Consider the following 25,092-nt stretch of genomic DNA (forward strand, 5'->3'; position numbering starts at 1 on the left):
CTCTATGCTCCCTAATATCAGGCATTTAATCACCCCAAATTATTTTGGTATCAGTATCCACAAGCAGAATATGGCCCCATTTCTAGTTATAAAGTTCGCAAATTCACACGCACGTATCCTCTCCTTGGTAAGCCAGGTAAGGCACAGGCACTGATGACAATGATAAATAGCTAATGCATGTGGGACTTAACACCTAGGTTATGGGTTGACAGGTGCAGCAAACCACCATGGTGAATGTTTACTCATGTAATAAACCTGCATGTCCTGCACATGTATCCTGGAACTTAAAATAAAATTTAATTGAATTAAATTAAATTAAAAGAAAAAAATTAAATTAAGCAGCCATTGTAAGACAGCTTTCTCTCTTTCTCTCTCTCTCTCTCTCTCTCTCTCTCTCTCTCTCGCATACTTGGAGGCATTGGAGTTGTAGAACCCTGGTATTGATGAGATCATTTCCTGTTTTAAAAGAGGGCATGAATTAGAAAGCAGGAAGGCAAAGTCATTAGAAGAGTGGGGAGGGAGCAGAAAGTCACTAGAGATAGGTGATAGTTGCCTCTGATTTTGCTGTTAGAAGCAATTTATAGCTTTGGGCTCATGCAGAAGCACCCACAGTTATGTCATGCCCTGAATCCTAGAGAAACACAAGTGTCATTTCTTTACCTGAAAATCCATTCAGAATGGGATTCAAGGTTATAGCTCTAAAAATGTGGGCTATCAGCCCTTCAGCCTTATGTTACACAAAAGAGAAGGAGCTGTTGCATTTGTCATCAGAACACCATCACTGTCGTTATGAGCTGTGCTGCTCTCCCTGCAGGTGTATCCTGCAGTCACGTGGATGTGCGCTTTAGGGAGTGCAAAATAAAAGAGGTTGATGCTTTTGTGGTGCTTATGATCTAGATAGATTTGACATAAATAAGCAAACATGATGAGGAGAACCCAAATCCCAACAATGGAAATGAGCTATGACATGTATGTAACTATTATGTTGCATGTATATATAGTTATGTAGGTTCAGGTGTACTCCACTTTGACAGAAGTCAATATATGAACATTTAAATATGATATTTGGAAATGGAGGAGGGATTTTAATATTATAAAAAATCCTTTATGAAAGATCCTTTACTTCAGATATTCTCCAAGTAGTTAGTTCTTCACCATTAATGCAGTGGTCCTCAAGTGGAGGTGATTTTGCCTCCCAGGGGACATTTGGCAAAGTCTGGAGACATTTTTAGTTGCCACAATTTCTGTGTGTGTGTGTGTGTGTGTGTGTGTGTGTATGTGTGTTTGCTACTGGTGTCCAGTGGGAAGAGGGGCCAGGAATGATGCTAAACATAATACAATGCACAGGACAACCATCACAACAAAGAATCATGTGGTCCCAATGTCAATAGTGCCAAGGTTAAGAAACCCTAGTCTAATATACTTTATATATAATAAACTATTTTTCACAGGTGATTTACACAAATGATTCAGAGCTATTTTACAAAACAAAGGATATCTGCTTTTGAAGGCAGGGCTGCCTGGGAGCAGGGGTGATGAGAGCATGTGTTGCTGGGTAATAGAAGAGGCTGGTGGGCTGTGAACTGAGTTGGTGACATAAAGTGATGCAGGCTGACAGTAGCAAGGTGGCCCACCAGGGTGTGGTTGGCAGTGGGTGACAGCTGGAGGAAAGCATACTGGTTCAGGGATGGAGACTGGGGTGACAGAGAGAGGAACCCCTGGGGAGACTAGTCAAGGTTTCTGGAACAGAGGGTGTGGGTAAAAGCAGAAAGCCATAATCCAAATTGAACTCTTGAGGGCAGGGAAGAGTTGGTGAAATCTGTGGTAATAGAAAAGGGCCCAAAACCTTGAGAAGGAGCCCTGTGGTGGTGCAGAGTACGGGGAAGAACTGCCCCTGAGTGGCTGGAAGCAGAAGGCTTTGAGCAAGAGAGGGTGAACCTGGAGGGAAGAAAGGCAGGAAAACATGGCGGGAGGTATCTGCAGATAAGGAAAGCAGGTGTGTGCGGTGACTGCTCGAAAGCACATTCTAGGAGTCTCCGAGAGAGCTGAGGAAATTCTTTACAACAGCTGGTACCAAGGGAGCGGATGAGAGGGAAGTACCAAGGACAGCGCACGGGAAACTCAGTATTCCCAAGGCTCTGGAAACAGGAAGAATACAGATAACCAAGTGGGCACTGGTGAAGCCAAGGACCCATAAGATGATGGGATCATAAAAGCTGGACCAGAGTGAGTGGCAGGGCGGGAAGCAGCTTGATTTCAGACTGAAAGCTGAGAAAAAAGTGTGCTTGACTATGAAGAAGTATTCATGGAGGCATGTGAGGTGGTGGATATGAACTCCATATGCAGAAGGCCAGCAGGGCCACCATTCCTCTGCAAGCCTGCCAGGCATCTGACTCCATTTGCTCATAATTCTTTGGACTCCTACTTTTAGCTTTCATTGTGAGTAGGGGCAATGCATGCTCTGGATGAGGTGAGGGCATTCAGTGAAATCTCTGAAGGACATGTCTTTGACAAGAGAGTTAATTCTCAGGAAAGAAAAGGAAAGAAAAGAATCAGCTCATGCTTTTGTCTGCACTTGGACTTGGTTTGGAAATGACTATTGCTCCTTACTTTGCTTTCATTTCTGGGTGCCAAGAGGCACTTTCATTTAACCTTTTGTACAGTGAATGTGTTCTGTATTTTTAAAAGTCGTGGTAATGTTTTCTGGAGTGGTATTTTCTCTGAACAGTAAATGGGTGGCAGTACCTAATTTAAAATCCTAACTTTCCATCACATCCTTCAATTACATACACATTGTTGAAAAATCGATGATTGCATTAACCACTTAACTATTACATTTAAAAGAGATTATTTATTTAGTACTCAACAGCTCACTGGGTGGACTGATCACATCTGTGTTTAAATTAAAAAATTCAAGTAGAGGGGAAGAGTAAGGATGAGAGAGAGAGGGAGAGAAACAGAAGATAGAAGAGGAAAGAGATGGAGGGAAAGTAGGAGAGAGGGACAGAGGGAGAGGAAGAAGGAAAGGAAAGGAAAGCTTGAGAAAGAAACATTCCCCAATTTGCCACTTAATTTTTATTTCAAATGCCTATGTAATTGTTCACCTGGAGTCAACAGAGCTACAGAACACACACACACATACAAAAAGACAGAATTCTGTGTCCAAGTCAGAGGGGCAATGAAACCAGATTCAGAAAGCACAGTCCTGTGTGGAGTTTCTGCTTCGGTTATTAATTTTTCTTTCTGCACAACTAAAAATGTGGTTGTAGAGCAACAACATATACAATCAGAACCAAAACTGAATAGGACAACCCTCCCCCACCCCCACCCCCAGCCCCATCTCCTTGGTCCTGGCCTAAAAACAGGAAATTCTTATTCTCTTGGACATGATAACAAACTCAGGCAACTTTTCGAACATGCAGTTCCTATCAAGTAAGACGGCATGTAGAAGGTCAAGCAAAGAATCCCGTGGAGGAGAGTTTCCCAGGGAAAACTCCTAGGAGGGATTCTGTTTCAACAGACCCAACTGGCCCACACTAAATCGAGAGGTTGACCTGCAAAGCTGCCTTCAGAGCAACCAGATGAAGATGCAGGCTGTTCGGGAACTTCAGAATGTAATTCGAATTTGTGATGGAAACAGCCAGCACTTCTACCCACAAAAGGATTTTTTTTTTTAAAAAAAAAAAAAGAAAGAAAAGAAGGAGAAAAAAAGTCAACTTTTTACTTTGCTGAAACCTCAGCCACAGAGGAGAAAGCACAACAGACAACCTAGTTGCCAATTCTCCTCCATCTGATTCTAGACTTATTCCCTCCTTCCCCTGAATTTGTGGGGGCCAGAAGTGTGCAGCCAGCACTGGCCCTGTGAGGACTTAGCATACCTTTGCACAGCTATGTCACTAGAATTACAGTAAATATCATATCTTCTGAGTGAATGATAGGGTTCTTGAAAATTACAAATTTGTTTTTTATAATCCATATGAAAAATAAGACAGACATTACATTCTGCATTTCAGCCCTCCTCAATGTGAAAATTACATTGGTTTTCCCCTCCTCAATTCTTGAAGCTTTATTTTAAATGTGATTCAATGAACTGACATCTGACTCTTCCTTAGTTCATGTTCTTAATGCTTCCAGAACTTGATAACTTATTCTTTTGGCTATGAATGCAAAAAACCTTTGTAGAAAAACAATCCAAAGAAAACTTAAAGTTATTCTAAAGTCCACCAATTAAGATAACCATTCTTAACATTGGGTAGGGTAGCCTTCCTTTATTTCACCAGTTTGTACCTATAATTTTTTTATAAGATTGTAATTTTTCTATAAGATTCTCTGTATACTAGAAAATAAAGGCTAGGAAATAAGCCATCCTTAAAAAAAATAAAGAAAAAGTTAAGACGGCTGCATTATTGGAGTTTATAAAGCTGTAATGACAGAAGTGAACACAGATGAAGCAATTATGAATTTTTATCTATTGTGAATAGATAAAAATCCAATTGGAAAATGAGGCCTACCCCACTGAACACCTGTTTATAGTCTTAATTTTGCCTTAATGAGACACTACTGATGTCCTTCAACACAACAAAAATCAATAGTGGATCAATATGGATAAACATGTTGGGTACAACCTTTTGTCCTAAGAGACAGTTAACAGCTGGGTTTAGTTTTACTGGGATTTACTTGAAGACTTGTAAAAGTAAATAATGGTGCATTTAAGAATATTTGCCTGCTTTGATTTAGTGACTTTGGCAGGTGGCGGTGGCCTTTCAATGACATATGGCTTTGAAATTACATCAATATATGCATACAATGTGTCTTTTCCTCTAGTTCATGCATCAAATTAATTAGTAAAGAATCCCTGGTTTAACATTTTATAAGCAAATATTCCCCAGTGTTGGTTGAAGAAAATACAGTGAAAAGAGAAAAGAACCTGAAAAGTTCTGCAGGAATTTTTAAGAATAGCAGAATGACCACATAGATTGACAGGCACCAATATTTTCTTATAACACTACAAAAGGCATATCCAAGTATGTTTAATGAGGCAATGTTAATTTCTTCTTTTCAAAGTTAAATTACTTACACTATTAAGTGAAATAGCACATGTTCAATCTATCTCAAGTGTTTCCATTAGGGGACTTACCCTGTGTGTCTCTTGTAAGAAATGAGATTCTGACGACCTTCAAAAGGATGCAAAACTCCATGTTTATAAATAAAAATCAAGATGAGCAACTCTAAATATATTTTATGCTGTAATCTCCTTAATATTTCATACTTGGAAGTTATAGAATAACACTATATGTAGTAAAAATTACAGATTCTAGTTTTTGTTTTTATAAAATTTTGTTCATTTGTTTTCATAACAGACTACTTTCAATTATAGAGTCACACTAAGAAAAGCAAATGATAAATTTTATAGAAACCACAACTAAATAAACCACATTATGTTTTAAGATTAATTTAACAGAGAAATTTACCTTTGAGGATCAAAGGGCATCATGTTTTTGTAAATTACAGAAACTTGTAAATTTGGTTCTCTATGCAATATCCTATAGATTATATACAGAAAACATGAGATTCTGGCGTATCTGCACTAGAATTTACACTATTTTCAAAAGCATTCCTATCTGGCAGTTGCTACTAAATGTCCTGAGTTCTACCTGTTTGCCTCCCTTATTTTATTTTTCAGTATCTTATTTTTCAGTAATACAAGACACGTTCTATTGACAGAAATTTAAACAGCATTATAAAGCCACGGTGTCTATTAAGATATATGGATATTTTACTGGTTTTAATATTGGCTATTTTGAAGGGTGTTTCACTTCCTTTCATAAAGAGAATTCACTTGATATGATTGCAGACATGTTCAACTTTAGGGACAAAATAGCAAGGTAAAGTTTCTCAGTTTTTGTTTGAGTTTTACATTCTTACAGTTTGACATGGTTACAAATAGACTCTACTGTTTACATGGATAAGTAAATACATTAAAATGAACATTTACAGATCCTAGCAAATCAACATTATTATAGCACTGTCAAAGAAATCACTAACATATTTTACTAGTTAACGAAAATAAACTTTCAAAATGAAGTGCCAAGAAAAAGTCAAATGAGTTTTTAATCTGAACCTGAACTGGGGAGAATTATCCCACTTCAGACACCACAACACCTACCCACCAACTGGAAACCTTTTGCATATTTTCTTTCGCCAAGAAGCCAACAATAGTCACTTTGGGCAATATATACACACACATAGCAAAATACAGCCTAGAAAGTCAACTCACACCAGCTTTCACAGATGAAGAAAAAAAGTGCTTGGAAATCTTGATGTTCACAGAGTCCTTCAATCACCTAGCAACCCCTCTTACTGCCGTTTTTAATTTCAAATAGCGTCCACATTCAAAGATTTGACGAAGCTGATGTAAACTGTAACTTTAAAACGAAACGAAAACAAACAGTGAAACTTTGAACACATTTAAGCAAAATGGTCCCTACCTTTTTTTTGAGAATACGATGGCGACTGCACTTGAGAAAAAGTAGGCTTTTCTTCAGTGAAATATTCAGGTTGGCTGTATTGATTCAGGGCCATGTCCAAGTCAGAGTCCTTGCTTTTAAACATGTTTCCAGGGTAACTACAGGTATAAGGCTGATTCACTGCCCAGGCCTGTTCCATATATATGTTGTTACTGGGCACAGCCTGAGCATCGCAACCACTGTAACCCGGACTATCTTCAAAATACGCGTAATAATCAGTGGACTGCATGTAGCAATTGCTGCCGGCAGCTGGGTGCACTTCATATATTTCTTGCATACAGTAGTTCATTTTGTTTCCCTGGTTCAGTTTCTACTTTACATATACACACACTCTACGCATGCATTCTCCAGCCCCATACACCCTGAGAGCTGGGCATATACGCAGAGAAGCATACATACATACACATGAAACGCGAAGGGAAGATGAATAAACACCACCACCAACACAGCAACCCAGCCTGCTTTACTTTGTAATAGCACCTGATGTGCTAAAATCCTATTTAGACCGAGGTGTCTTTTGAGCTCTTCTGCCATCCAAACATATTGGAAAGCAGATTTATGACTATCAAAGGTCTTAAGCTGTGCATGCAGCTAGTTAATTCCTGGGGAAGATGGCAGGCAGGTAGGAATGACCTCCACCCAGATAGGGAAGTGGCAGCGAGAATGTTTCTCTGAAGCTGCTAAGATTCATTTTATATGCTGTTTTTAACCCCTTTCAATGTGATTATAAAACGATTACTCATTGTTATGTCATTTTGCTGGACAGCTTAAGCATGAAACATTATAAAGACATCTTAGAGAATATCCTTGGATACAAAGAAAATCCTAAAATCAATAATCTAGTTTATTAGCATGAACCAGAGAAAATCCAGTAGTAATGAGCCTGATGACTGACTGACTCCAAAACATTAATCTAGCTGTGCAAATGTTACTGGTTGAATCTGTTGTTGAATGTTACTGACTGGCTTTTAATACTAGGATCCAACCATCTTCCCATGACACATAGGTCCCACTGGTTTTTAAAACATGCCAAAGAAGTACACAGTTGAAAATGCTGCTGATGTCTGCGAGTGAGTTTTATTCTGTTCCTTGCACATGATTATTTTCTACCTCATAAGCACTAATCTACATGAGACCTAAAGCTTACGTTAACTGTTCAATTCTGTATTTTATGTTTTCTTTATAAAGGCATGAGAGAGAGAGTATGCCAATGCCCCTATATGAGGAATACCCCTATTATATAGCAGCTTTCCTTTTCTGTTGGTGCTTAATAGTACTCTGATGAGTAGTGCGTGGAAAACTGTAAACACTTATCACTTTATTCCCATTCAAAACTGCTTTTGAGATTATTTTCAAGATTTAATGTGATTTAAGTGGTATTCACGTAGTTACTTAAAGATAGTGATCAAAAAGGGAACAGCATTTTCTGTAAGAATCATCATATCTTTTAACTAAGAAGTTAACAAATACCAAATTAGATTGTAAATGCTTGCTAAGATGATTACTAATGGTATTTTCTCCCTGTGGATGGTGACCAGTGTGTGCATGTCACGTATATGCAAAGTTGTAGATCATGACATCAGGAAGGGCAGATGCTGCTCTTCTACACTGGCGAGTCCTTCTGTTTCTTAGGCAGCCTGTTTTCAGGGCTGGGCCTCAGGTGGTGACGTTTACCTTTGGCTTCCTGCTGGTCCATGAGCATGTGACCGTGTTGGTATTTCTCTCTAAAGGACCATCGACAATGTAATATTGTAATTTTCAACAGTGAGACCTTTGCTTTGGACATGTAGCTCCAGTCATCAATTGCAACATGGAATTCTGGGGCAGGGACATATGGCAGAAGTAAGGAGGGTATTACAGTCATTCAACAAATTATGGGGTGTCTGTTAAGTACAAAGCAAGGAGTTGGTGGCTACAGAGATGGCTGTTCAGAAAAAAATCACTGTCTCTGCCAAAAGGTAGCTTAATTAAATATACAGTCAAGTGGACCATCATTGTGCTGTCTTTAAGTGCTGACTTTTCATAAATATAGTAAAGGAGCCATGGACTCAACGGAAAAAGGTGAGGAATTATCGAATGAGCAAAAGATGCGACAAAATTAGAAAAGAGACCCAGGAAGATCTATGTGGAGGATAGTAATAAGACTCCTTTAAAAACTACAACTGATATAAAACAAGCAAAAGCATGTTCTTCAGTTGGTATATATTTGAACCTGTAAAATGAATCACAGTATCCTAGAAAGCATGAAAAGTTACCATAAGGAATAAAGAAGACAGCTAACGTTTTAATAGTGTTTTTACTTTCTTATTACTCTTAAAACAAATAAAAGATTTATTCAGTGTTATTAAGAACACATACACAATATTACAATTAACATTTTCTCCCTACTGGAAATGTCAAAACATTTCACTGGAAGCAATAACTATTTTCTGAAAACCCCAGGAAAAAGAATCCAGGCCTTATGGTTTTTTTTTGTCTGATCTCATTTATTTATCTCAAATTTCCCAAGCCTAATATGAAAATTAACCTTTCAATAAAGCAGTTTTCTTTTTTGGCAAATGCACATGTTTCAAAGTCTCTTTTTCTGGTTAAGAGCTGCATGTTGAATCCATTCGATTTTGCAGTTTTGCCCAGTGCATTTCCTGGCTCCCTCTCTTTTTCATTAAAGGCAGAAATCCAAGCAATTTCTTGCTTCTCATCAGTAACAATATCAACTAAAATCAGAGACTCAACTTTTATTCCAAAGGAACACTTAAAAATAATTTTCAGAAATCTCTAAATATGCTTGAAAAATTGGACAGTTATTCTCCCCTGAAACTGGATATAAACACTGCAATGAAAAAGGAAAGAATAGCTGCTGAAACACTTTCTCTCACTTTTTACTAAACATCTGAAAGGTCAACAGCATTTTTATTGAATTAAAAAAATCCTGAATCCCCTCAGAAATCTTTACATTAAAAAAATTTTCAAAACATATTTAAGAGAGCTTACTTCCTCCCTAATGTTTACTGTTTGGAGAAAACAGAACAAAACATTCTGAAACACACTCCACACCAAATGGGAATACTCTTTACTTGTAATGAATGCACAAAACTCTCATTACTAGTAGTTGAAAATAGAGCTCAACACTCACATTGAATTTGAAATATGGCCCCTCACATCCTGATAGAAGCAATCACATCTGTCACCTGTGATCAGTCTTGCATGCTTCTTTGTAAAGTCAATAAAGCAATCTAAACATATTATGTGTCACAAATGGGGGTAAGCTTCAGTGAGGTTGTTGTCTTATTTTCTTGATTGCCTGCTCTAATTATTTAAAGAGCAGCTTAAGAGTTATTTCACTTATTATGCATCCAACTGCCTTAAATAAACTCAGGAGGACCTTAATAATTCTGATTAGAAGTGTTTCTATATATATATGCCTAGGTGTGACTCATAGAAAGTCCGCTTTAATAATTATGGGATGAAACTTTAGCATCAAGATTGTTAAAAGAAGTTCTGAGGTTATTTGTATAAGTAGCAACATTTGAGAGCCACTTGTTCCACTAAGTGTCTGACCCCAGTCCCTTCACCAAGGAGCAGGGAATCCTGTGGACTAGCTCCTTTTTCTTCATTTGCAGCTTCACTGCATATTTCCCTTAGTTCTTAGCAATTTACCCTCCACACTTCAACCAGGCTTCACCCGCCTTTGAGTTACCCAGTCAAGCAGAGGAGGCAGCACAAAAGGAGGCACGCCAGGAAAGAACGAAATCCAAGGAGAAGTGTAATAAACTCAGGATGGGGCACAGGAGTAATCTGCCTAGGGTGCCAGGGATGGCTTCACAGAAGAGGTGACCAGTGAGCTGGAAGAGTATGTAGGACATCATCAGTGGAGGCCTAAGATACCAAATGGCTGAGCAGAAATGTCTTAGGAAGGGTGCTATCAACTAACTGTACTTGCAAAAAGGCACATAAAGAAAGATAACTGATACGCCTTAAAGCAACTCGTCAGAGCCTTTTAACTTCTACTCTAATGACTGTTCTTACTTTCTGTTTTAGTAATTGAACCTCTAAATTTTAGTTGGGCTCATGGCCCCTGAGAAAAAAATCCGTTTCCCATTTGTCAATATGTGTCTGTGTGACTAACTTCTGACCAATGAGACATAATAGAAGTGTTGCAAGGCAATTTCCAGGAAACTTAAAAGACACAGTAAAAGACAACTGGTGCATTCCATTTGCCTCTCGTTTGTTTCGACTTTCTGCTCCCTGCAATGACTGGCGTCCCAGCCACCATGTTGGTCCATGAGAGTGAGGGCTATACTCTAGGGATTGTGGAAGAATGATTTGGAAAATTCTAGGTTGCTGAAATACACAGAATTGCCATACTAGCTCTGGACTGCCAACTTATGGACTTCTTTTTTTCTCAAGAGACAGAAATAAACTTATTTAGGTCACAGTTTTCTTTTTTGTAAAACAGAGATAACAGTACTCACTTCATTGGTTATTGTGAAGATTAAGTGAGTTTATATAAGTAATGCACTTGGAATGATGACTGGCCTAGTAAGTGACAATTGCACATACATAATAATTATATACATATATATATACTCTATATATTTCTTAGGTCTTGTCTTGGGCTACTTCTCTACACTCTAGGTCAGAGGTCAGCAATCTTCAGCCTGTGGGCCAAACATGACCCACCACTTGTTTTGTAAATAAAGTTTACTGGAATACAGCTTTTATTTGTTACATATTTTCTGTGGCTGCTTTTGTGCTATCATGGCAGAGGTGAGTAGTTGCAAGAGAGACCTTATAGCCTGCTCAAAATATTTACCACCTGGTATTTTGGAGAAAAAGTTTGCCAAGCCCTGCTCTAGGCGATCTCATCCTGTCTCATAGTTCTAAATACTAATTATGTGCAACATCCATGTGGATATCTCCATCCCAGATGTCTCCTCTGAAACCGGGATCCTATATCCAACCATCAACTTGACATCTCCATTTGCCCAACCAACGGGCATCTCCAACTTAATTTCTAAAATCTGTTCCTCTCACAGTAGTCCCATCTTGGCACCACCATCCACCTGGGAGCTTAAGCAAATAACCTTCAAGCCAACTCTTTTCTTCCCTTCACTACCTAAATCCAATCCATTAGTAAGTTCATTGGTTCTTCCTCCAAAATATATGTTTAATACAACTACTTCCTTCTCTCCGTTGCCATCATCGCAGTCCAAACCATCATCATCTCCTAATTGGACTCCTTTCTGGCTTCCTCATTAGCTTTGGGCCACTTTAATATTTTCTTGACAGAGCCACCAAAGAGTGATGTTTTACAGGCTGCAAATCAGATAATGTTTCTTCCTTGTTTAAAACCTTCAGTGGCTTTGTACTGTATTTAGAACAAAATCCAAACCTCTACCAAAAGGTGGTCCTTCCCCACTTCTCATCAATCCTCCTGCTTCCTTGACATAAACCAAAACAGCATCCTCACTGTTCCTTGAGCACGCCAAGTTTTTGCCTGCCTCAATTCAAGGATGCTGCACATGTTCTTCCCTCTGATATATTCCTCCCTTCAGCTCTTCACAGGACAGAGCCCTCTCATTCATTTGGATGGAGCCTAAATGACACTTTGTGTGTCAGGAACCTCTTGATTCCATCGGAGACCTGAAAGCCCTGACACTCTTCACATACATAACAATACTTGCTCGCTCAGAAAAAAGATGGAGGACTCTCTGTGCACCAAAATCCATGTGCATTAAAAAAAAAAAAGATAAAATGTTACATATTGCAATAAGTGGATTATCTTAGGCTTGAAAGTTCCTGGGAGATATCTGTCTGTCTAAAATTGATCCAGTTTGTTCTTTTATATCTTCGTTACAAGAGAACAGAGATAGAGCTGTTTATTAAACCCACCTCAGTTGAGGTTATGGAATTACAGATAACGATCATCAGTGCCAATCACCTCTGCCCCAGAAAAGATTATGAAAAGGATTGAGAGATTTCCTGCCCCTGGAAGTAACTACTCAAATTCAGGAAAGTTCCCTTTAAAAATGTAAAGAAGCATGAGTCTCGATCTTACCACTGAAGTGCTGAAAGCACATCTACTACATTTTGACAGAAACTAAAGAGGTGCACAAAAACTTTTCGACCATGTTTTCTTGGATTGTTGAGGTCTGGAATCTTTGGACTCATTGCTTTTGAAAAGGACGTCAAATTAGTTCAAGTCCAGAGATGGGAGCAGGGCAAGCTCCTGGAAGTTCCGGACCACTCAACTTGAAAGCAACCCTCCCTCCAAACCCTAACACATATGGAACATTTATGGAGGCTGAGACCTGTTTTAGGTTGTCTTAGGATCCTAGGATATTACAGCAGGAACTTCTGAGCTATGCATTCCACATGTATTTTATCTGATTATGAGAAAACGGAATCCCAAAGAGATAAAGTGACTTGTCACATCGTAGGTGGTAGCTTTTGGGGCCATGACCCACTCCTGCGTTGACTGTATCATTTCTCGTGTTGTAGGTGGGGCCTTTATTTTCCCAACTGGGCCTAGTGTTGTAGGGTTAAACAGGTGCTGTGGAGGAAAGGGAGTAAAGGAGCTTGTCTCAGGCCTGGGGATTGACTCTCCCTCCTCAGGATTTCTGCCAAATTATATAAAGCCTTGAGTCACTAGATCATGCAACACTCGAATCATTTTAGAAACTTTGACTTCCTCAATCCTGGGAGTGTTAATTAGCATGACTCCTCCTCCCCTACCAGTACTGTAATGGTGTAATTCTTGTTAAACGAACACCATGGCTACTGGGTTAGTATTCAGATGGTGTTCCCTAAGTGGTCCCATAATACAGTCCCAAGAGATGATCTAAAGAGAAAACAATAAAAAGAGATTTTATGATCAAATGAGTTTGGGAAATGACAAATGATATGCTCCTCTCTTGGAGATTCACACACACACAACTTTGAATTACTTTCTGTAACAGCATTTCCTAAACATTCCTGATCATAGAACCCTGTGTGTATCGTGTAACATTTGTTACAAGTGTTCCATGAAACATACTTTGAAAAACCTAGTCATCTGCTCTGTTGGATATATATGCTGGAAGTTAAGGCACAGATACGTAACAGTGTATTTCTCAGATTACACACCAAGAACAGAGAGAAGAAATCTGCTGAAGGGGAGTGTCCTTTTTCGGGTCTTAACCAAGGAGGAAAGCTGCCGGCCAGGAGGTGGGCTGGACACATGGAAATGCAAATCCCCAGGTGGGCACAGGACAAGCCCAGGGCCTCTTGGGCTCTTGAATTAAGTCTGCTTTGGTAAGAATAGAAACTCAAAGCTCTTCTCTTTTAAAATATATTGTACACTGAATTTGTTTCTAATTTTTTCCTTTGGCATTTCATAAAAGCTTTTGATAGTTCTAGCCTGTTGCAGCTCTACAAAAGAGCACCAAGGGGAGACTTTTGTTCACCATAATCTATCACCAAGCGGAATATGCTTTTACAAACATGTGCTTGAAAAAGTAACAGTGTTTTACTATAAAGGGAATGGATTCTGCTCTGGTGCAGTGGGAAAAAAATGGCCCTGATTAGAACATGGAAGCAGGAACAAGACACTCTTAGGACCAAGCTGACGGAAGCAGGCCCAATAATTGAACTGAGAGATTTCCAAAGGGCAAGAGACTCTCATCAAGGCAGTCCTGGTGGCTTCCTCAACCTGGACACCCTCTTTGTGGGTCTAAATTTTGGAGCTGCATGTTTTATTTCACAAAGGTGGAATAATTGCCTCAGCACATTCGTGCAAAAGATACCACAAACTTAGTGACAGCAGCCTTTTGCTGGATGAAATATGTCCATTTCTAGGATGAGCAAGTTAAAGAGAACAGTCCTTTGTGGTTCCCCAAAGATTATAAAACAGAGTCCAAAATCTTTAGGTCAGTGATTCTCAAATGGTGGTTTCTGAACAAGCAGCATTAGCATATCCTGGAACTTCTTAGAAATGCAAAATCTATAGCCTACCCCAGACCAACTGGATCAGAAACTCTGAGGGGTGGGGACAGCAAGCCCTTCAGGGGATTCTGACACCAGCTGAAGTTTGAGAACCACTGTCTTAGTAAAGGCTGAAGTTGCTCTAGCTGGTCTGTGCCAACTTTTCCAGCATCACTGGCTGTTCCCTTGAGCCCTGGATTCTCAAAACCTCTTTCTGTCTTCTTCTGTTTCTGTTTTCTCCTGGTCCTGGCAGGTGTATTGGCTTTGTCCTTGATCTAAAACGTTTTAGGCCTAATTAGGCTAGGAAGAATGGCGTGCTCCATGTGGCCAATGCAGCTCAATTTTCCTGGCCTCCACTTTGAGTTTTGGTGATCATGCACTACCAGTACCATAATACTTAACAAACTTTATCATTGTCACTCCAGACTCTCAACAGGAGCAGTGATATCTGACATTTTTGGGTCTTTGGACATAATACTATCACAACAGCACAAGCCCTCTGCTTCCACCTCACTCCACAGCCAAACCTATTGATGGTATACCAGAAACCTCCATGTCATATAGCCTTTTCCCACATGTCTCCTCTATCTCTGGACAGTTCTTTTCAGTCATCTTCAAGGGATGACCTCCTCGTCTGTCTTTTACCATTGGCCATGCCTTTGGTTCTATTCTCAGCTCTCTTCTAACCATACATATTCTTCCAGGTGAAGTCATCAATGTCTACAGCTTCATCTATTGCCCCTGTGTGCAGATGGTGCTTACTCTCCCTTGTGCCTTCCAGACCTGCATTCCAGCCACCTACCAAACCCCTTTCCTTGGATGCCAAGGTACCTCACATACCGATTCTAAACTCAGTGTGTCAGATTCTGTGTCAGGTGTTTATATGCATCATCTTATTTAAACATCACAATAGTCCTACAGCAGCTATGGCTGACCACATTTTTTTTTTAATTTTTATTTTACTTCAATTTCCGGGATACATGTGCAGAACGTGCAGGTTTGTTACATAGGTATACATGTGCCATGGTGGTTTGCTGCTCCTATCAGCGTGTCATCTAGGTTTTAAGTCAGGCATGCATTAGGTATTTGTCCTAATGTAGTCACATTTTTTTTTTTAATAGATGAAAAAAAATTTATCTGTCTGAAGTGGCACAATGGTAATTTGAAGAGTGAGGATTCAAATCCAGATCTGTTTAAGTAGAAATTACATACTTGGACTTTTCATTACAGCTTATTTATCTCTTTGTAGCTTTGCCACAGCCTCTAGTCACAAAGGGCCAACTATTCTATGCTGTTACTGTTTTAATTAAACTAATCATTTCATTTTTAAGAGAAAACTTGGCTAACCCAAGAGGTTTCTATGCCTCTGATCTTACTCTGATCTTTCCATTCATCCTCCACATTGCAGCTAGGGGAATTGATTTTAAAGGAGAATCTGAAGCATGTCACCTATTGCTCCTCCCACAACCCCAATCCTAGCTTGCAATAATCTTTAGTTTTTAAGATAAAGCTTAAAGACTTAGAAGTCTTTTGTAATGTAGCTCCTGACTACTTTCTACTCTTATCTCTTGCCACTTTCTCATATGACCTGAACGCTGGCCATCTGCAGTTTTGTTGAATAGCATTTCTCTGGCGTGGTCACACACTGTTTCCTATATACAATGGCCCATGCACTGTGCTAACTACTTTCCTATGGATTATATCATTTAAGCCTCACAACAATCCTGTTCGTAGATATGACCGTTCCTGTTTTAGAGATAAGGAAACTGAGACTCGGAGAGGTTCTACAACTTGCCCGCAGTCATACGACTGATAAGTAGGCTGATATTCTCAATGCATGCAAATACCATATTTATGTCCAAAATGGTATGTCTCTGTTTTGCTGCCCTTATGCCATTTAGCAGCTTACACTGGAGTCTGGGAAACTGTAGGGCTATAGTGACTGACATGCAGTGATTTTTCGTGGTTTGTCATCTGTCCTCTTTGATGGGTCCAGAAACTTAATCATGTCAGACATGATTTACACATGTCAGAAAATTACTAAACAATCTTTGCTGGATGTTAAGTCCATGCAATCCTTTTTTTCATATTGAGAAATAATATATAGTTTGATTTTAGCCTAAATTCAAGATTTGTTTCATTTAAGTTTTCAAGTAATGGGTTGTGGGTCCAAAATTCCCAGACACGTTTGTACTATTTCAACGCCTTTCTTGCATAGTATTTCCAGTGGATGAAACAGTGCTGATTAAAGACTGAAGTCCTAGCATAGTGTCTTTCACATAAGAACTCTGGGATAAAGCTCAAGGGTTTTATTCTGACTGATATTTCCTAAGACCAAAGGCAAATCATAAAGTCTCCTTGTGCTTTGAGAGAATGAGATACCACTCAAAAGAGCTCAGGATCCAAACCAAAAGAAAAATGCACATATACAAAAGTGAACAGAATAGTATTCTTAAGGCTGGAGATTGAAAGAAAAATGAAAAATTTGAAATATACTTCAGACCACTATTATCATCATTGAAGTCTTCTATTTTCTAAGCCAACAGTGGAATGTCTGCTCTTTTTTATAAATGAACATTTGATTCAAAAGCAAACATTAATGAATCTAATATAGTCTGATGTGGCTTGAACATCATGGTGTAGAAAAAAATGCAAAAATATTTCAGTTTTGGTGTACCTTTAATTAGACAATTGGCTATATAATAATGATGAGGTCTATTGCATGTTGTCTTTATAAACAATAAGATCGGTTGCGAAGATATTTCCATTCATTTTGCACAGTGGAAAACTGAGGGGTGCTTTTCTTACTGTATGTAACTACTAAGGGAAAAGGTTAGTATTGAAATTTAGGCCCTCGAGTTACTATTCTAGAAATCACTTTTCCCACTTCCACGCTATGCTTTTCTAAGTGGAAAATTATTTTATTGTTTTGAAATTTCTGGGTGACTAATAATGTGTTTCGACACAAATTCTAAGATCACTTCAATGATTTATCTGTTTTTCCAAAGATGTACTTAATTTAATGTCACATTGTATATTTATTATAGTCAATATGTTCCCCTGTATCTCTAGAAAAAAAACGCTCTTCAATATTTTATGTGTTTTATAAATATCATTTATGTTTTACTTGAATATCACATAGCAGCTCATTTAGTGTATTTTTAAATTTAATCACCTAGAGAAAGTAGATATGTTTCCCCTTTATGTGTTAAGATAATTATTTCATTGTAATTCACAATGATCGACTTGATGTGAAAAGTTGACTGGTTGTTTAAGTGGAATAATTTTGACATTTAACAGCTACAGTATACTTTCTTTATCCCAGAATAACATGTCAGAGATTAATTTTAAAACAAATTTCCCTAATAATAGGAATAATGAATGAACAATTGAATCATCTGCATTTACTTTGCTTTTTCACCCTTAAGAACAACTAGTGCAAAATTTAGACTATGCCACAACTGATATAGTTTCAAAAGATTTATTCTTTGTCAATAAAGGCTCCAGTCCTACAGTATACTTGAAAATGTTATAAAAAAAGGTAAAAAGTTCAAACTACTGATACATGCTACCTCAAAAATAGTATACTAAGAGAAAGATGAATCTCAAAAATAGTATACTAAGAGAAAGATGCCAGTCATATAAGACCACATACTACAGCATTCCACTTTTGTTAAGTTTCAGAAAAGGCAAATCTAAAGGGACTGAAAGAAAGTCATTGCCAGAGGCTGGGCACAGGAATGGGGAGTAACTGTCAATGAGTCAAAGTTTCTTTAGGGATGATGGAAATGTTCTAAAATAAGATCATGATGATGGTTGCACGCCTCTGTAAATATACTAACAATCATCGAACTATACACTTAAAACAGGGGAATTTGATGGTATGTAAATTATATCTCAGTGAAGCTTTATAAAAATAGACGCAGGGCTACAAATAGCTTGAGTTAACTAAGACTGATTCTCAAAATAAAATAAAGTTTACATCATTTATGTATCAATACCATGTATGTTATTCTCCCAGATCGAATGGAGATACACCATAGGAGGAAGACATGGCCCTGACTCTGAAATTTGCAACCAAACTAAAAAGACATATCAGCAAGCAGAAAACAGTATCCCATACACTGAATACTTCAAGCGTTAAGTGAACATGGAGTAAAATGGAATTATTATTTTTGAAACAACATAAGTTACATTCTTCATTATTCTTTCCTAAGACAAATGCTAGCTAGCCAATAGAATTTTCATCATCGCTTGGTTGTCAACAGAGTTACTGCTCATTGCAAGCCTAGACTCGAAATTCTGCCAACATTTTCTGTTTGAAATCCTATGAAAAAAAGGAGTGTGCATATAATTTTTTATTCTCAGCATATAGTAAGGTATTGGACACATAGAACACACTCAATTTAAAACATTGTCAGTACAAATCAAGATGAATTCACAATCTCCAGTGAATCAAACAGGCATGTTCAGAAGCCACAATTAAATAAGGCAGAAGACAGTGAGTACTTGGACAAAATTTTATCACAGCATTAAAAACAAAAACCCAAATTCATTCTGATGGTGCATGGGGATGCACAGAGGAAGTGATGTTTGAATTGGGCCTTGAAGGATGAGTAGAGTAAAAGGATTTGTAAAAGTTTTCAAAAATAGGATCTACTTCATGTTGGTACCCTTGAGATCCAAATCTAGAAATGGCAGATTGAAATTCTTCATTTTATTTCAAATGTCAAAATGTTCCAGAAAGATACATAATAAATATCAAGGTTAACCTAAGATCTTAGTTGTTTTGTAATTTAATATGATTGGATTGTGGAAAGAAAAGAATGTTTAGTTAAAATATGAGAAGAGAATAAAGTGGCCATATCTATTTTTTTATCTTCAGAAAAGTCTTCAGACCGTGGACAATGTACTCTTTGCCTGTATTACGGAGAAAGGCGTTCCCTAGGTAAGTATCATTCTGTCTTTCAAAACCTTAAAAATATCAGAGGGGGCAGAGAAACAACTTTTTCTTCTGACATTCACCTTTAAAGCATTGAATAGATGCTTATTAGAGAACTTTTAGAAAATATACTTTCTTCTAACTCAGTGAGATAATGAGCTCACCAGTAAAGATCTAGACCTGCTCACACTAAGATATAAGTGGTTTGGAAGATTGAAAACTATTTCTGCATCATATAATTAACTCTAAAATTATATAGGAACAAACGCCATGCCATACAATTTTTTAATATCTCTGTCCAAAATGTATAATTTGATTCTAATCATGAGGAAAGGCTAGGTGTGGTGGCTCATGCCTGTAACCCAGAGCAAAGGAGGCCAAAGTGGGTGAATTGCTTTAGGCCAGGAGTTTAGGGCTGCAGTGAGCTATGAGGTCACCACTGCACTCCAGCCTGGGCAACAGAGTGAGACCTTGTCTAAAAAAAATCATGAGGAAACATCAGTCAAACTTAAATTAAGGGACATTCCAAAATAATAATCAGCCTGTATTTCTTCTTTTTCTTTCTGGTTATCTTCCCTTCTTTCCTCTTTTCCACAATTTTGTTTTTTTTTAAATTATACTTTAAGTTCTAGGGTACATGTGCGCATCATGCAGGTTTGTTACATCTGTATACATGTGCCATGTTGGTGTGCTGCACCCATTAACTCATCATTTACATCAGGTATATCTCCTAATGCTATCCCTACCCCAGCCACCCACCCCACAACAGGCCCCGATGTGTGATGTTCTCCTTCCTGTGTCCAAGTGTTCTCATTGTTCAGTTCCCACCTATGAGTGAGAACATGTGGTGTTTGATTTTCTGTTCTTGTGACAGTTTGCTGAGAATGATGGTTTCCAGCTTCATCCATGTCCCTGAAAAGGACATGAACTCATCCTTTTTTATGGCTGCATAGTATTCCATGGTGTATATGTGCCACATTTTCTTAATCCAGTCTATCATTGATGGGCACTTGGGGTGGTTCCAAGTCTTTGCTATTGTGAATAGTGCCACAATAAACATACGTGTGCATGTGTCTTTATAGCAGCATGATTTACAATCCTTTGGGTATATCCCCAGTAATGGGATGGCTGGGTCAAATGCTATTTCCAATTCTAGATCCTTGAGGAATCACCACACTGTCTTCCACAATAATCAGCCTGTGTTTCTTCAAGAAATATTTCTTCAATGGCATGAATGACAAAGAAAAACTGTGAAATGGTTCCAGACTAACATGAACCTGGAGGACATTATGCTAAGTGAAACAGGCCAGGCACAGAAAGAAAAACACTGGATGATCTCACCTGTATGTGGAATGGACAAAGCTGAAATCGAAGCAGTGTACAGTAGAATGGTGACAACTAAGGTCTGCAGTGGGGAGGGTAGGTAGAATGGGTAGATGTTTGTCAAAGGGTACATGATTTCAGTTAGACAGGACGTCTAAGTTCTGAAGATCTATTGCATAGCATGGTGACTATATTTAATAACTCACTGTATACTTTAATATTGCTAAAATGTTCTCACCACAAAAAGTGAAAAGGATATAGGTGATAGATATGTTAATTAGCTTGATTTAATCATTTATAGATGTATAATGTGTCAAAACATAATTATGTACATGATAAATACATACAATTTTTATTTGTCCATTATACTCTAGTAAAGTTGGACAGGTGGTGGGAAGAAGAAGCAGACTAAAGAGAGAAAAAGTAAATAAATAAAATGAATGATCCTGGCCTGGATCCCAGACCAGAAAATAAGATTGGTACAAAGGACAATTGGTGGTGGCCTCTCCCAGCCCTGTCTAGTGGAACGAAGCCTGTGAAAACCTCTTAGAGACAAGTTCTCTCTCCAGCCCTGGTCCTCACCTCAACTCCTCCTCCAAGGGAGTGGCAGGAAGGATAATTGGTAAAATGTAAAGAAAGTCTGAGGATTAGAAAATAGTATGCATCAATGTTAAACTTCCCAATTCTGATAATTGTGCTATGGTTTCCTAGGATAATTTCCTTAGTTTTAGAAGGTATTTAGAGTTTAAAGGGCATGATGTTTATAACTTACTCTCAAATGGTTTGCAAATGGCATAATAATATGTATATAAGCAAACACACACATACAGAGAATGAGAAAAGAAATATGGTAAAATGTTAACAATTGGTGAATCCAGGTGAAGGGTATGGGAATTATTTGCACTATGACAACTTTTTGGTAAACCTGAGATTAAAACAAAATATAAAAAGAAATTTATAGGTCTGCCTTAGGAGCTCTTCCAAGAAAACATACAATTTACTTAACCTTGAAGACTTAGTGGTCCTTTGCCACCAATTTTATTTTTCCACTTCAACTCTTAGAAACAGAATCCAACTCAGAAAGTAAGCAGATTTTCAATAAAACAAGTAATAACAAATAGCTTTTGATTCATTAAAAAAGGGAGTCAGATTGATTTGCATACTTTTATTTTTTAGTAGTGATCACCAGGCTTATATTCCTGATATCGAAGGTTCTTAAAAAATCATAGAATGGGCATTCATTTCTTTTTTTGGGAGAACAAATAAGACTCAAGCATAGAACGATCGCTTCAAAGGAAATTTAAGAATGAGCATGTCGTGTGTAACCAGGAAAAGATAGCATGAAAGAAATTCCCTATGTCTTGTCATAAATATTAAGTGGGATGAACCCATTGCAGATACCCGTTTCCCTGGAAACCCATTCAATTGAAATTGCTGCAAAAATTAACATGTATTATTTTTCCCTTAAAGGGCAGTAACTTCTTTTACTTACACAGTTTTGACCTTTAGTTTTATATCTTAGTCTTATTATAAGAAGTTGTTTCCAGAACTAGGCAAACAAAGAGTTGAATATGTATCTTTTCATTAGTCCTGAGGCTTAACCAAAATAGTATGGCCTTTATAGCTGTACTAGATGTCTGAGGCAACTACGGGTTGTTGGGGTACAATCTGCCAGTCATAGAATATTCCAATCTAGACTAATAAACCATCAACCCACACATGATATTCTTACTCAAATGCCAAGTGACTTTATCATATAGACAATTGAGTTAAACAGTCACATATGCAGCACAGCTCAGTATTTTAAGAGGCAGTGCAGTTTAATAAAGCCAAGTCCCTTGTATAAGCCCATACTGACAAATGTCATGGGGATAGAGGTTCACAATATACAATAATCCTATGTCAGGTCAGTGCCATGGAGAATAGCTCTGGACCATGGAGGATTTCTGACTCTAATCTTACTTGAAAAGCTCAGCTGGTTCTGTATTTCTGGGACCCTGGCAGTGTGGATAGAGGCTCATATTTGTTCCAGTTCAATCAAGAAGGCTGAACTGGCCAAGACCTGAAAGACCAATCTGTAAATACAGCTCAAATAACTGGAGAGAGAAACCAGCCCTGTGCCAGGTCATAAGCACAGGTGATATGGTTCCCCCATGTATGTGCCTCCTAGTCTGCAATGCCACTATCAGAGGCTACCTTTGGCATGAGATTGCAGCATCTCCGGGGGTACATCCTCCAGGAGAGATAAGGATGTAAGTCAGTACTGGTCACCAACAGTACTTCAGGGGAATAAGTTTTTTTGTGGAAAACGAGAATTTTTCAGAAACTGAAAAGGAAGAAGCCTAGACTTAGTAGAGAACTGAAAATGGGTTTGGATAGCCCGAAGACTCCTATGTGCCTGGGAAAAAGATGTCCTCAAGGGAAGTAAGGACACTGAAAGAGATGGTTTAAGGCAACTGATTTCCCAACTTACCCTGGGACTGATACTATGTTTTCATGATGATCATATCTTGTTTTAGGGGGCTGGTAATGATTTAATATATTTTTCCTTGCCTTCCCCACAAGCGGAAATACGATTATCATATTGGAGGACCACTTTAAAAACGGAGTACAGATTCATCTCTTTGATTTCTTTGTGGTCAGTTAATCTCTGACTACGTTCTTTGTTGGAGAGAATTATTGATTTAGCCAAGATTAAATAGCTGGTAAGTGTCAAAGCCAAGAACCAGTGGTCATCTGTCCTAAACATTCTCCTATGTGTTTACTAAGTGCTGGGCAACATCCCTAAGATACCATGCAGCAGGCCAGCTGTGTAAGGTGAGGCCTTTGGGGATGTCTTGATAGCCTATGATCATTACGCCATTCACACATTTGTCTAGATTTGGCTGGAAACTCTTTGTAGTTTAAACCTATGCTCAGGGTCAGCCCTTGACAAACAATGAGATAGGTGATGTTTGTCTTTAGAGCCTTGACAATGAAGTGAGTGCTGCTCACACCCTGACAAGCTGCACAGTGTTACTTGTTACTTGGCAGTCCTGTTCCTTATTATTATTATTTTCTTTCTCTCTTATCCCTTGCTATCCTTACCCTGTTCATGGCCTCCTTCTAGTTCCATTCTTTCCATTGTCTTTATCGGACCCTGGCAAAAGTAAAAGGAATCTTATCCAATTCAGCCATTTGGAGAAGGTAATGACTTGATAAGATATTCAGCCAGTAAGTCTGCATTTTGAAAGACAACAATAGGAGGGCACTGATAGAATTATAAGCGTTCAGGGCAACTTGTAGAAGATGTCCTGGGGAAGGGAAAGACTTTGAATTCCAGTGATCACCTACGATGTCTTTGTAAGGCTGACCCTCCCAACAATACCTTTCCACCTTCTATGCTAGGTACATCAGCCATCCACTTGTATCTGATTTTGTCTGAAAACTACTTGTTGGAAGAGTCACGGGATTTGGCTATTGCATCTCTTCTGTCTGCGTCCATAATATTCCTGGCTTTAGAAACTTCAATCCTGTCAGTCACAATTTAGTGGTTATTCTTACATGGGCATGCTACATTCCTAATGTCCAACGTGGTTCTCATAGTCTTTCTGGCTCACTGTAAGAAAAATAACTCCCATGTAGTGAGCACCCACTGTGTCCCATGAGATCATCGAAGAGCTTGTTTCTTTCCACAGTTCTATGAGGCAGGCTCCACATTTGACAGATGAGAAAACTGAGGCTCAAACAAACTAAGCGACTTGCCCAAGTTTCAACGGCTGGTAAGTGGCAGCACCAGAATATGACCTCAGACTGTATAAGTAGATAGATGCTGACCCCTACTGCTCCCATCATGGCAGGTCTGACCGCCCTGCAATCTTTACCTGACAGTAGAGCAGTATTTCCTCTACAGTTTCAAATTCTTTCCTTTAGGTCTGGAATGTTCTTACCCTTTAGAGTTACAGGGGATTATAACAGTAGAGAGCTCTGACCCTGGGGCCAGATTGCCTGAGTTAGAATTCCAGTTCAGCTACTGCATTTTCCCCTTGATTTCTTATTTAAAGTTTTACATTTTAAAAGAGTCTGAAAAAAAAAAATACTTTAGTTGTTGCTATGGACTTTTTTTTTTTTTTCAACTGTTTATGCCTCTACTAGAGCTGTGCACAGGATGTTTTGTTTCGCTTCCCTTCATTTATATAGTTCAATGTATTTCAAGGTCAGAAAGGGTGGCAAAAACTGGAGGAGGTGGGCACAAGGCTAAGAGGTGTGTTTATATTCTAAGAAGAGTTATCATTGTTTAGTCTCTCCTAAGTGCCAGGCACTATGTTGGGTGCTTTATACATATTATCTTTCATCTTT

The 25,092-nt window shown here is 38.4% G+C and overlaps 1 protein-coding gene and 1 long non-coding RNA gene across 15 annotated transcripts in view; one reads left to right on the forward strand and one right to left on the reverse strand.

Annotated features, from left to right (window-relative positions):
* Positions 1-25,092, reverse strand: part of THRB (thyroid hormone receptor beta) — a 366,979-nt gene that overhangs the window by 42,571 nt on the left and 299,316 nt on the right. Inside the window, exon 1 of one of the 14 annotated variants that reach the window (XM_025376922.1) lies at positions 6,489-6,921. The exons of the other annotated variants lie outside the window; for them this stretch is intronic. Within the exon in view, the coding sequence (XP_025232707.1) occupies positions 6,489-6,816 (328 nt within the window). The 5' untranslated portion in view covers positions 6,817-6,921. Of the gene's footprint in view, positions 1-6,488; positions 6,922-25,092 lie in introns of those variants that run through there. 14 annotated transcript variants of the gene reach the window in all.
* Positions 1-25,092, forward strand: part of LOC112619090 — a 39,931-nt gene that overhangs the window by 8,197 nt on the left and 6,642 nt on the right. Inside the window, exons 2-3 of the long non-coding RNA XR_003118173.1 lie at positions 15,194-15,316; positions 19,375-19,437. This is a non-coding gene — a long non-coding RNA (uncharacterized LOC112619090). The remainder of the gene's footprint in view (positions 1-15,193; positions 15,317-19,374; positions 19,438-25,092) is intronic.

This window comes from Theropithecus gelada, chromosome 2 (assembly GCF_003255815.1).
Source record: "Theropithecus gelada isolate Dixy chromosome 2, Tgel_1.0, whole genome shotgun sequence".
In the NCBI taxonomy this organism is placed as follows: Eukaryota; Metazoa; Chordata; class Mammalia; order Primates; family Cercopithecidae; genus Theropithecus; species Theropithecus gelada.